Raw genomic sequence first — 13221 nt, forward strand, 5'->3', positions numbered from 1 at the left:
TTTTTTTTTTTTTTCGTTTTTGGTGGGAGATGAGCATCCAGTCAATTTTTTCATTTGATTTTGAAGGAAGAGAAAAAAATTTCAATTATCAACTACCTAAAGTCTTATCTTAAACCAAACATCAGCTCAAAGTAAGAAGCCATGGATATCTCTAAGCCAGTGGGTTCTGAGATCACATCTGTTGATTTTGGGATTTTGTCAGCTGATGAAATTAGAAGGTTGTCAGCTAAACAAATCACTAATCCAACAGTTTTTGATAATTTGGGACATCCAATCAATAATGGGTTATATGATTTAGCATTAGGAGGGTTCCTTAGAAACTTATGTGCTACTTGTGGTCTTGATGAAAAATTTTGTCCTGGTCATCAAGGTCATATCGAATTACCCGTTCCAGTTTACAATCCATTATTTTTCAATCAATTATACATTTTCTTAAGATCATCATGTCTTTATTGTCATAAATTTAAATGCAGTGATATCGATGTTCATCTTTATACTTGTAAGTTACGTTTGATTCAATACGGATTGTTATCAGAATGTATCGAACTTGATAATATTCTTATTAAAGGTGCTTCTGCTCTTGATAAAAAACATGATGACGAAGAAGGTGCCGATAATGAAGGGGTTGATCCTGCATTAAGACGTGATTTACGTGAACGTCGTGAACTCTTTGTTGATACCGCCATTGCTACTGCTATTAGTGAAGGTAGAACTACCGAACATGGTATTGTTACTGCCACCGTTGGTGAAGAAAGAAAAGCAGTTGTTCACTCTTTCTATAAAAAATTATTATCTAGACCAAGATGTGCTAATTGTGGTATGGTTTCTCCTTCTTTCAGAAAAGATGGGTTTTCGAAAATTTTTGAAAATTCTTTACCAGAAAGACATATTACCAATAATAGAGTGAAAGGTCTTCAACGTCCTGATATGTTAAAATCTGGTAATTCTACTTCTAGTAGTGAAAATATCCCAAATATTAAACATAAAAGTGGTTCTAAATATGTTTTATCAACTGAAATTAGAAATATTTTGAGAGCCGTTTTCGAAAAAGAACAAGATATAATGCAAAAAATCTTCCACTCTAGACCTCAAAATAAAGAAGTAGTTTCTGCTGATATCTTTTTCATACAAGCTTTAGTTGTTCCTCCAACAAGATTCAGATTACCTTCTAAATTAGGTGATGAAATTCATGAAAATGCTCAAAATGAATTACTATCAAGAGTTTTAAAAACCTGTTTATTAATTAGAGATTTAAATGATCAAATTTCAGCTTTTTTCACAAAGGGTAAACTGAATGTCGAAGATAGAAAAATTGTTTTCAATAGATTAATGAATTCTTTTGTCACCATTCAAAATGCAGTAAATGCATTCATTGATTCAACTAAAGATCAAAATGCTCCAGCCGGAAAATTACCAATTCCTGGGGTTAAACAAGCTCTAGAAAAGAAAGAAGGTTTATTCAGAAAACATATGATGGGTAAAAGAGTTAATTATGCTGCTCGTTCAGTTATTTCTCCTGATCCAATGTTGGAAACTAATGAAATTGGTGTTCCTCCTGTTTTCGCTAAAAAATTAACTTATCCTGAACCTGTCACCTCTTACAATGCATCTGAATTAAGACAAGCAGTTATTAATGGTCCAGACCAATGGCCTGGTGCTATCCAAGTTCAAAATGAAGATGGCTCTTTACAATCTTTAATTGGTATGACTTTGGAACAACGTAAAACAATCGCTAATCAATTATTAACACCATCCAATGATTCTTCCGTTGTTAACAAAAAAGTTTACAGACATATCAAAAATAAGGATGTTGTCATTATGAATCGTCAACCAACTTTGCATAAAGCTTCTATGATGGGTCATAAAGTAAGAGTTTTACCCGGTGAAAAAACCTTAAGATTACATTATGCTAATACTGGTGCTTATAATGCTGATTTTGATGGTGATGAAATGAACATGCATTTCCCTCAAAATGAAAATGCTAAAGCTGAAGCCTTAAACTTAGCTAATACTGATTCTCAATATTTAACTCCAACTTCTGGTTCACCATTGAGAGGTTTGATTCAAGATCATATTTCTGCAGGTGTGTGGCTTACTAATAAAGATAGCTTCTTCAATAGAGAAACTTACCAACAGTTAATATATGGTTGTATTCGTCCTGAAGATGGTCATACCAATGGTAACTCAAGAATTTTAACAGTTCCTCCTGCTATCTTCAAACCAGAAGCTTTATGGACCGGTAAACAAGTTATCACTACCATATTATTAAATATTAAACCTAAAAACGTCCCAGGTATTAATTTGAATTCCAAAAATAAGATTAAAAATGATTATTGGGGTGAAGGATCAAATGAAAATCAAGTCGTTTTCAAAAACGGTGAATTATTATGTGGTATCCTTGATAAGTCTCAATATGGTGCTTCTCAATTCGGTATTGTTCATTCCTTACATGAAGTTTATGGCTCAGATGTCGCTGGTAAAGCTTTATCAGTATTGGGTAGATTATTCACTAATTATATTACAATGACTGCATTCACTTGTGGTATGGATGATTTAAGATTAACTAAAGAAGGTAATGAATGGAGAAATGAAATCTTAAAAGAATCTGTTGATATAGGTAGAGTTGCAGCTACTGAAGTGACTAATTTAGAAAAAGATACTAAGAACGACAATAAAGAATTATTGAAACGTTTAGAAGAAATTTTACGTGATGACGATAAATTAGGTATTTTAGATGCTGTTACCCAATCTAAAGTTAATGTTATTTCTGGTCAAGTTGTTAATAAATGTGTTCCTGAAGGTACTATGAAAAGATTCCCTTACAATAACATGCAATCTATGGCTTTATCTGGTGCCAAAGGTTCCAATGTTAATGTTTCACAAATTATGTGTCTTTTAGGTCAACAAGCTTTAGAAGGTAGAAGAGTACCAGTTATGGTATCTGGTAAAACTTTACCTTCTTTCAAACCTTTTGAAACTGATGCAAGAGCTGGTGGATATATCAAAAGTCGTTTCTACTCTGGTATTAAACCTCAAGAATATTATTTCCATTGTATGGCTGGTCGTGAAGGTTTAATTGATACTGCTGTTAAAACTTCTAGATCTGGTTATTTACAACGTTGTTTAACCAAACAATTAGAAGGTGTTCATGTTACTTATGATAATTCAGTTAGAGATGGTGATGGTACATTAATTCAATTCTTATATGGTGGTGATTCAATTGATACTACTAAACAATCACACATGAATGAATTCAAATTCTGTGCTGATAATTATGATTCATTATTGAGTAAATATAACCCAGGTGAGTTAATTCAACATTTGGATACTGATACTGCATTACAATATAATAAGAAAGTTAAGAAGAACTTAAGAAAACAAAAAGACGTACCACATTATGAAGAAAATATCAAATACGATCCAGTATTATCAGTTTATAACCCTGCTAAGTATTTAGGGTCTGTTTCAGAGAAATTTCAAGAAAAATTGGACGACTTTTGTGATAAGAACAGCGATATGTTTAAAAAGAATAAGAATCTTAGTGAAAAGAAATTCAGGGCATTAATGCAATTGAAATATATGAGATCATTAATTAATCCTGGTGAATCAGTTGGTATTATTGCTTCTCAATCTGTTGGTGAACCATCAACACAAATGACATTAAATACTTTCCATTTTGCTGGTCACGGTGCAGCTAATGTTACCTTAGGTATTCCACGTATGAGAGAAATCATCATGACTGCATCAGCTGCCATCAAGACTCCACAAATGACTTTACCACTTTTGGAAGATGTTAGTGATCCAATGGCTGAATCGTTCTGTAAATCAGTTACCAAAATTCTTTTATCTGAATTTATTGATAAAGTTACCGTTACTGAAACTACTGGTATCCAAGAAAATCAAGAAAATTATAGAAATTATAATATCAAAATGAAATTCTATACTAAGAAAGAATATGAGGAAGAATATGATATTAATCAAGAATACTTGGAAAAAGTTATGTGTCAATCATTTTTAACTCAATTGGAAGCTAGTATTCAAAAAGAATTGAAAAAGAGTGTTAATACTGAATCTGTTGGTAAAGCATTACCAAGATCCAGAACTGATGCAGCATTACCAACCGAAAAATCATTAGATGATGGTGAAGATGGAGATGCATCTGATGATAAATTGAAAGCCAATACCAAACAAGCTGTTTCATATGATGGTCCAGATGATGAAGAAATCGAAGGTATGAGAAAAGCCGAAGAAACCAGTGATGAAGATATGGGAGACTCTGATGAATCATCATCAGATTCGGAATCAGATTCTGATGAAGAAGAGAAAAAATTACCAGAAAAAATTGAATTAAGTAGATCAGCAAAAGATAGACAAGCTGAAGTTATAACATCCCATAATTTAGTTCGTAAATTTAATTTTGATGATAAAGATGGAGAATGGTGTGAATTTGAATTAGAATTAATTGGTAGAACTCAAAAATTATTGATGGTTAATATCATTGAAGATATTTGTCGTAAAGTTGTTGTTAGAGAAGTTCCAAATATTGGTAGATGTCTTTATCCAAAAGTTGAACCAGGTAGTAAGAGATCATTAACTACTGAAGGGGTCAACTTCAAATCAATGTGGGAACAAGATGATTTCATTGATGTTAATGGTATAACGTCAAATGACATTGTATCAGTATTGAAGACTTATGGTGTTGAAGCTGCAAGAAATACTATTGTTTATGAAATCAATAACGTTTTCGAGAAATATTCCATTAGTGTTTCTTCACGTCATTTAGATTTAATTGGTGATATGATGACAAGAGAAGGTACTTATTTAGCATTTAATAGACAAGGTATTGATTCTTCAACGTCATCATTCATGAAGATGTCATACGAAACTACATGTCAATTCTTAACCAAAGCTGTTTTGGAAGGAGAACGAGAAGATTTAGAATCACCATCCGCTAAAATTGTTTTAGGTAAATTATCAAACGTTGGTACTGGTTCATTTGATGTATTTACTAAAATGCCAAACTTAAACTAGTAAAAAAGAAAAAAAAAAAAACTTTACAAAAATTAAATAGTTGTACATTTTAACTTGTTTTAAATAGTCTTAATATATCCATGCATTATAAACTTTGTATTAAATATTATAAGCAGCAATCAAGAAAGATAAGACAAACGAGATCTTAAAACTTGGTTTGTGTAAAAGTAATTCTTTGACATTAATTTTATTTGAACCCAAATTTATAACAGAATTCCATGGAATGGAGATGATATTTCTGCTTTCTAAGAATTGAATTAGAAAGTAAGAAGATAACGATAAGAAAACAATTGCTGAAGATAATTTACCAACAATTATACCTAAAAATAACCCGGTGATTGAACCAATTGATAATTCTTGATAATTCAAAGCACCACCAAATCTAGAAGTATGAATTTGTTTTCTTTGAACAGTGACATTGGAATGGATTTGTTCACCTACTGGAGAACTAGATAACACTGCGGTATCGTTATGAATGAAATTATGATGATAAGTATGAAATAAAACCAAAGAACCGGTTGAACCAAACAATAAAGGTAAAGAACGGAAAGATTTGGTTGAACGGAAAGTAGATCTGAAAATTGAAGAATTCAACTTGGTAAAGTTTTTGCTTAATAATAATCTAGAGGATTGATTGAACATTGAAGAGAACATCACGACGGTTAGTGGGTAAGAAGAGTAGTAGCAATTAATTAGCAGCCTTATGTTGGGTAAAATGCCCATGATTTGTTGCAAGAGCAAAAAACCTCCGTACACGGGACCCACAACTCCTGTGCATCACAAAACGTACTCCTGTGTATTCGTTCTACATAGTCATACAAAGTAAGTAAGTTGCAAAGATATAACCTAACGAGGGCTTATACAAAGTTGAGACAGTAATAAATAGTCAGTAGAGTAAGTAGAGTAAGTAGAGTAAGTAGAGTAAGTAGAGTAAGTAGAGAAGAAACCGTTGCAAGTTTAATGGGAAGAAGTGTTTTTAACCCTTCCAGAATACATCCATACACCAAAACCAGAAATCCGCGCGCCCCAACGGATGAACGTTCCCTTACCGATACACTAAAGCCCATACACCAAATAAAAGTGTGTACACACCAATATACATATTACACCCATACACCACTAAAGGTAACACAAAACCCACAGCCCAAAGAGAAAACATTCACAAAAGCAACAAGCGACTGCCTGATTACCTAAGCAGACGGGCGATGCTGCAGCACCTGCCGAATTAGGCATAAACCCACGGCACTTGCAAGCCTTTGCGCCAATCTGCAAAAAGCCTTTCCCGGTTTACAGGTTCGGTGCACAATGCGTGCCTTTTGGGCCGGTTTGCAGGTTCCGATTAGAATTTGCAGGTTGTTCTCGGGTGCAGTACCGGCTGGGTCTTCTCTTCAAGCGTGTGCAACAATTCTTTCTTTTGTTACTGTTAATGCAAAATATATAAGAAAGTGAAATCCTGCTATACAGCCAGTTGTAGGGTGTACTGGTATATTTGGAGGTTAGGTATATAGTAGTACTATAGTTGGATATATACTATAGTTTGAATGTGCTATAGATAAACTATTGGCTCAACCCATTTAGTAACTATGATTAATGATAACGCGTTTGAAGAGAGATGGCCAATGAATTGGCTGCCGGTGATGAAAGAAGAAAGTAATTATAATTATCAGAATGGAGCTGAATTTTCAAGTCCACTATGTGCAGCTAATCAATTTCATGAGAATGACATGATTGATGATTCATCAATAAAGTCAATTGAAGAATTTCCAATTAAGATATGTCCATCGATATACCTTGGGAATTTCCAAACATTAACTAATGATAAGTTTTTGAATGAAGACAATATCCAAATCGTGATAAATTGTCTGCCAATGACTAAATTTTTGAAATTTTTCAATGAAGAAGGTGATAAGATTGTATTACCAACAAATAAGATGATATTAAATTTAGATCCAAAATTTGATATTAATCAATTAAATCAAGATGAAATATATCAATTGGATGAATTTAATAAAGTTTATAATAAGATATTACAAAATTATCTAAATTTTTTCTATAAAAATAATGATAATTTAAATTTTTTAATTCATTCAACGAATTATAATGACTTAACTAAATTAACAATTAATAATCCAATATTAACTGGGAATTTACTAGTTCAATTTTTCAATATCACCAGATTTATTAAATTATGTCGAAATATTGATTCAAAAATATCAATTTTAATTATTAGTGATGACGGTCATTATCAATTATCTTCAGCCCTACTTATTTCAATCTTGATGGATAATTATAATTATAATTTCGATGCAAGTTATCAATATTTACTTAATTTGAATTCAAATTTAAAACCTTTTAATTCAAATTTTTATGATGATTTAATCATTACGGAAAATTTGAAAAAATTTTACTTTGAAAATTGTAAAATAAAATCTTTAAATCCTTCAATTTTAACAACCAATTATAAGTTGAAAAGAAGAAATGATTACGATGATGAAGTTTCTTGTCGTTCAAATGAACGAAAGAGAAAAATTTTATATCCAAGAGTTTAAATTGTATATTAGTGTATATTTAATGATATGTTTTATTATTTAGTTTCTGGTATACTTAATCCAACCCTATTGGCAGTTCTTCTGATTTTATCTTCTTGATCCATAGCCAATCCTGGATTATAACGTTCAACTAATTCAGTATAAATCCTTTGGGATTTTAAGTAATTTATAATATTACTTAATTGATTCAAATTAGGGCTTTCATTATTTACCAACTTCTCGTGCAAATCTTCATTAATCTTAGGTGGTTTGACTTTTAAATTACTTGACAAATTTGATATTTCTTCACTTATTTCTTCAACTGGTTTATTCAGTTTGATCAATTGAAGTTTCTTGTACTCTAAAACAGCCAGTTGTTTGGTCAACTCCTTGGATAAATGGGTCTTGACAGTTGCCTCATTTATTATACTAAGCTCCGTCTGTAAATTCTTAATCAAAGTCTTTAACTTGGTCATGTTGCTGATACTAGTCTTCCAGAGGTTTTCAATATTCAAATATTTCATTTTTAAGTAAAACCTCCGTACATTGGCAAAAAAAAAAGGGTCGTGCAAAACCATACACCATATAAGCTTACCAACTTACCTACCTTGTATTAAGTAGTATTTAACACAACATGTCTTTTGAATAAGAATGTAAAGGTAACCATATTAGTATAAATAAGCATTCGCTTAAACTCTTAAGTACTCTAATATGTACTAATACTTGCAGTTAGATACGTGATTGACTAATTTAGTTAAAACTGCTTGATCTGCTTAATAGTAACTTTTTACTTCTTATTTTAATGTCACAGTAAATTGGAATTTAATTCTTTCTATTAAAATTGTAGTCTTGAACTGTGTTGGTATTATACCTACGATAGTTTTATAATGTGTCTCATTGTAATATATCCATGTGTCAATACGAAATGACTCTCACAGGCAAGTTATATGAGAGGCTAAGATTCTGTAAAGCCCCAGTTTATACCCGGATAAGAGACTAGAATATACATTATTTGGCCATTTGGTAAAACAACGTCTTTAGTTACGATTATTTGAGTGCAAAGTGCCAAAGACCATTTCTCAATACAGTCTTAAATCACTGTAAAATGAGTAGACTTCACATTTCAAATCTCAATTCCAAGAAGCCAATTTGTTATTATTGAAAATAGGTATGTAAACTTAACTCAAGTTCCTTAACAAACATCTTAATAAAGTTGAAAATGTAGAATGGCTTGTTGCGAATAGCCCAGCCTATTATCCATGTAATATATAGTATGATTTTTTGGTTTGCCATTATTCGTTATTTAAGTTGTAAAGTAAATCCAACATGTCCCTTTTCAAAAATAGATTATGAGCTCCTTTTACTCCAGCAGCTTTAGAATAGCACTTATCACTGCATCCATATGAAGCCTGAATAAGAATGAGTTTCGATCTTATCGACCTGAATGCTAGCTACGGGTATTACAGATTTTGCATCCAAGTCAGTATGTGTCAAACTTACGACTCAAAAGCAACAACAAAAAAAAAGAAAGGGCCGTAATGTTTTTTGAAACGCTCCAAAAACCAATAACTATCATTCTTTCCATAAATAGACAAAATTTTCCTTTTTAAAATAACGGTGGTGAATGTTGATCTTTGAAATGGTGATAAATGTCAGGTTATTTAAAAAGGAGTATCTTAATTTGTAGCATGCCAAATCTTTACAAGCTTTCCTTAAAAATCTTAATCTCTGCAATAGCTGTGATATAATGTTAAGATTAGGTTTTAGAGCATTAGGGGTAAAATAATTGGTATATACTTAACAGAGAAAAGCAGAAAGTATACAAAGCAATTACTTCAAAATATCAGCTATTCTCAAAGGGTATTCTCGGAGAAAGAGATTATAAATAAGACAATACTTCTCTTATATGAATTTTCAAAATTGCATTACTCATTCACTAGCTCTTAAGTGAAAGACAACAGGAAAAAGAATAACAAGATGAGCTCAATAGTATATAGATTTGACGATTATTATATCGTCATTGACAGAAAATCGCTCTATATTGGCTTTTTTGATATTTTCAATAACTTTAATACTTTCAATTAGATATGCGCTTACTTAAAGCGATAACTAGCAATTCTTAAAGGCTTTCTGTGGTATCTGGGTCGAGATGGTATCAGAAGCCTGCCAGCTAAACGTGAAAGTAGTAACTATTCAATGCTGTTAATCAATGAACTAGTCGTGGGCAATCGGGGTATTCTACCTCTAGACTAGACAAAATAGAACAGCACACAAGTACACTTCAAATAAACGCACCGTACATCTAGCATTAGTTAGTCAATATATAAGTCTCTGTAGTAGTCAATGGATGCAAATCCAAAACATCTGTACAACTAAAGTAGTGCACCAACCACACCCATACCACTCAAATGAAAACATACGTGTGCGCACCAAGAAAATCCGGCTCCGAAAAACAAAATGGCCGAAAAAATTGGTCGATTGCAATTTTTTTGAGGGGATTTTGCAATTTCAACCAATTAAATCTTTAGAAAACAAAAGCTTTTGATTTTAACGCAAAAAATGTTACTTCATTTCTCGGAGTACAAGTGATACTAAATCTCGGAACCGATTACTTGAGTATTTGATCTGTATTCTTTAGTAGAACACCTACAGTTACTAATTGGATATTGTATAGGACGTAGTATTAGGCGTACTGACTGGATTGAGGGTATTGGGTGTGTTAAATGTATTGAAGGGTACAGTTCGGAGATGTAGTTCGGAGAAGGATCCCAATTGTATGGGTTTTTCCATTTTTTCCAGGCACTTTTTTTTTTATTAGCTTTTTGTTCTCTTCCCTTTTAATTTTTTTTTTTTTTTTCATCGCTACTCTTCATTCACTTCTTCTTCATCATTACTCTTCAATAATAACCATGTTGAGATCTTTTGTTTCTACTCAAAGAGTATGTGTGATAATGAATTGGTTCAATTAAGAATTCGTACTAACTTTTTAGGCATCTATTCGTTCTTTAGCTACTTTTGCTTCTCCTGAATCAGTTTTACCAAAAAAATATGGTGGTAAATATACTGTTACTTTAATTCCTGGTGATGGTATTGGTAAAGAAATTACTGATTCAGTTAAAACCATTTTCCAACAAACCAATGTTCCAATTGAATGGGAAGTTGTTGATGTTTCCGGTTTAGGTGAATCAACTGGTGTTACTGAAGCCGTTGAATCTTTAAAAAGAAATAAAGTTGGTTTAAAAGGTATTTTATATACTCCAACCACTTCTTCCGGTAAATCTTTAAATGTTGCATTAAGAAAAGAATTGGATATTTATGCTTCTTTAGTTTTAATTAAAAATATCCCTGGTGTTAAATCAAGATTAGATAATATTGATTTTGCTTTAGTTAGAGAAAATACTGAAGGTGAATATTCTGGTTTAGAACATCAATCTTATCCTGGTGTTGTTGAATCCTTAAAAATCATGACTAGATTCAAATCTGAAAGAATTGCTAAATTTGCTTTTGATTTTGCTAAAAAAAATAATAGAAAATTAGTTACTGCTATTCATAAAGCTAATATCATGAAATTAGGTGACGGTTTATTCAGAACTACTGTTAAAGACGTTGGTGCTTTATACCCAGGTATTAACGTTAGTGATTTAATTGTTGATAACGCTTCTATGCAAGCTGTTGCTAAACCTGAACAATTTGATGTCTTAGTTACTCCTAATTTGTATGGTTCTATTCTTTCTAATATTGGTGCTGCTTTAATCGGTGGTCCTGGTTTAGTTCCTGGTGCTAACTTTGGTAGAGAATATGCTGTTTTCGAACCTGGTTGTAGACATGTTGGTTTAGATATTAAAGGTCAAAATACCGCTAATCCAACCGCTATGATCTTATCTGCTACCATGTTATTAAGACACTTGGGCTTAAACCAACACGCCGATTCAATCTCTAAAGCTACTTATGACGTTATCGCTGAAGGTAAAGTTAGAACTAGAGACATCGGTGGTACCTCCTCAACTACTGAATTTACTGAAGCCATCTTAGCTAAATTAGATTAAACAAGCTAGTCCCTCCTTCTTTTTTTCTCTATCATTTATTCATTTATAAACAATAATATATTTCAATCGTTAGTCTTCGGTGTAGTTGAATTCGCTTTCGACTTGAACCTCTTTCTCGGATTAACAAAGTTTCGGAATGTAAATATCTCGGACCTGCACATACTCCCGGAACCTGGAAAGTAGTTCTGGTGTATGGGTGTGGGTGTACTCGAAGTTGCATTTAGCTATAAGCATTCAAGTCTTGTGCTTTATTTTAAAAAAGCACTGCTCTCATAAAGCACTCAAAGTCTTGTGCTAATAATCATTGATCCTCCTTAGTGTAACTTAGTAGTCTGAATAACTCAAGCTATTCTTTTAAGTCACTCTCTACAAGACACCATCATATTTTTGGTTTACGGATTCCGTTAGGATAGGAGCGATAATACAATAATATATTGCAAAGTTCACTCATATCAAAAGATAGTATTTTAATCATCGTTCAAAGGAAATTATCAAACTGGGTCAAATTCAAATAATATGAGAGATTCTGGTAGTATTTATAATAATATATAAATGCTATATATTATGAGAATAGCTCTTTGACTTGTATAATTGTGATCTTAGACTTAAGTCAGTGAAGAAGCAAGATCCAGCAATAGCTAATCCATTATCTTGAAGCTACCATCATCAGTGTGGTAAATGCCCACACTAGTTTTCATCAATACAGGAGAAGAACTGAGGTTTTTTCAGATTAGTTTTCGCAGCCTAAGCAGAGCATTATACATACATTAAAAAATGATATATAAAAAGCCATTTGTCTTTCCTCTATTCCTCTATTCCTGAGTGTAATGGTCATAACCAAGATGACCATCCTAAATTTTGAAGACTATTACGAGTCATTAAAAGAGAAAGTGCACGGTCTAATTGTGTACGGCGGCAAGGTAACATCCAGAAAGTTGGCTACAATAAGTTCCTTTCGCTGCTATATAATAAGGGACAGTCTCTCTAGAAAATTACTGAATGTATTGGCCGATGTTGATCTCTCGCTACTTGCTATTGCTGACAGAGTCTATAGAACGATTCCATTGAGGCCATACTTCAAAAAAAGATCAGGAAGGTCTTTAAAAGAAGCTATCCAAAAACTGAACGTCAGTGTTACTAGAGTCACAGGCACACGAATTCGAAAAATTAAACCAAAACTAACATGCAAACTCGAAAATGACTGTTTCATCAATTTAACATCTTTTCATCGAGATTACAAAGACAAAATTTTAAATTTAAACGAATCAAACTTTTATGACAAGTACGAGCAAATAACTAGGGGGCTCAAAGTGGGATATCGCTATGAATTTCTGTATGAAGAAGGTTACTGGCTGTCTTTTTTTTGTGAACAACATCGGGAAACCTGTTATCGGTTTGCTTGATGTTGCTGATTGTTATATTGGACATGCCAATAGTCATAACAGAACAACTTTTGTGGACAACATCCAGTTTAACACTAATTCAGTGTTAGGTTTGTAATATTTTTTCATTTTTCAAAAACGTATTTCAACACCTAATAATTCCAAAACCTCACGTCCCTAGCTCATTTCAAATGTCCTTGGTCCGCTTGCAACAGTTTCTACTGCACTACCGAC

At 32.4% G+C, this 13221-nt stretch overlaps 6 protein-coding genes across 6 annotated transcripts; 4 read left to right on the forward strand and 2 right to left on the reverse strand.

Annotated features, from left to right (window-relative positions):
• Positions 1–141: 141 nt before the first annotated feature.
• On the forward strand, positions 142–5031 carry RPA190 (DNA-directed RNA polymerase I core subunit; the record flags this gene model as incomplete). The annotated part of the gene is made up of 1 exon (XM_020219117.1): positions 142–5031. One exon carries the CDS (start codon positions 142–144, stop codon positions 5029–5031), a length of 4890 nt encoding a protein of 1629 aa, XP_020074078.1.
• A 99-nt stretch (positions 5032–5130) lies between these two features.
• HYPBUDRAFT_115150 (uncharacterized protein) lies at positions 5131–5673 on the reverse strand (the record flags this gene model as incomplete). Its single annotated transcript, XM_020219095.1, has 1 exon — positions 5131–5673. The coding sequence occupies one exon, from the start codon at positions 5671–5673 to the stop codon at positions 5131–5133; it is 543 nt and encodes a 180-aa protein (XP_020074079.1).
• A 1082-nt stretch (positions 5674–6755) lies between these two features.
• Positions 6756–7603, forward strand: HYPBUDRAFT_159044 (uncharacterized protein; the record flags this gene model as incomplete). Its single annotated transcript, XM_020222416.1, has 2 exons — positions 6756–7533; positions 7593–7603. The coding sequence occupies 2 exons, from the start codon at positions 6756–6758 to the stop codon at positions 7601–7603; spliced, it is 789 nt and encodes a 262-aa protein (XP_020074080.1).
• Positions 7604–7615: 12 nt separating this feature from the next.
• On the reverse strand, positions 7616–8035 carry HYPBUDRAFT_114999 (uncharacterized protein; the record flags this gene model as incomplete). The annotated part of the gene is made up of 1 exon (XM_020219088.1): positions 7616–8035. The coding sequence occupies one exon, from the start codon at positions 8033–8035 to the stop codon at positions 7616–7618; it is 420 nt and encodes a 139-aa protein (XP_020074081.1).
• Positions 8036–10459: 2424 nt separating this feature from the next.
• IDH1 (isocitrate dehydrogenase (NAD(+))) lies at positions 10460–11676 on the forward strand. Its single transcript, XM_020222636.1, has 2 exons — positions 10460–10498; positions 10550–11676. The coding sequence occupies exons 1-2, from the start codon at positions 10469–10471 to the stop codon at positions 11603–11605; spliced, it is 1086 nt and encodes a 361-aa protein (XP_020074082.1). The 5' UTR covers positions 10460–10468; the 3' UTR covers positions 11606–11676.
• Positions 11677–12128: 452 nt separating this feature from the next.
• Positions 12129–13086, forward strand: HYPBUDRAFT_235649 (uncharacterized protein). The gene has a single exon (XM_020223175.1). The coding sequence runs from the start codon at positions 12433–12435 to the stop codon at positions 13006–13008; it is 576 nt and encodes a 191-aa protein (XP_020074083.1). The 5' UTR covers positions 12129–12432; the 3' UTR covers positions 13009–13086.
• The last annotated feature ends 135 nt before the right edge of the window (positions 13087–13221 follow it).

The sequence above is a fragment of the Hyphopichia burtonii genome (assembly GCF_001661395.1).
Source record: "Hyphopichia burtonii NRRL Y-1933 unplaced genomic scaffold HYPBUscaffold_9, whole genome shotgun sequence".
Classification (NCBI taxonomy): Eukaryota; Fungi; Ascomycota; class Pichiomycetes; order Serinales; family Debaryomycetaceae; genus Hyphopichia; species Hyphopichia burtonii.

Bases quoted from the DNA above. Each gene is read 5' to 3' on its own strand.
- HYPBUDRAFT_235649 (XM_020223175.1), top strand. From the start codon at position 12,433: ATGGTCATAACCAAGATGACCATCCTAAATTTTGAAGACTATTACGAG.
- IDH1 (XM_020222636.1), top strand. From the start codon at position 10,469: ATGTTGAGATCTTTTGTTTCTACTCAAAGA. The intron at 10,499-10,549 runs GTATGTGTGATA...CTAACTTTTTAG, and splicing joins CTTTTGTTTCTACTCAAAGA to GCATCTATTCGTTCTTTAGC.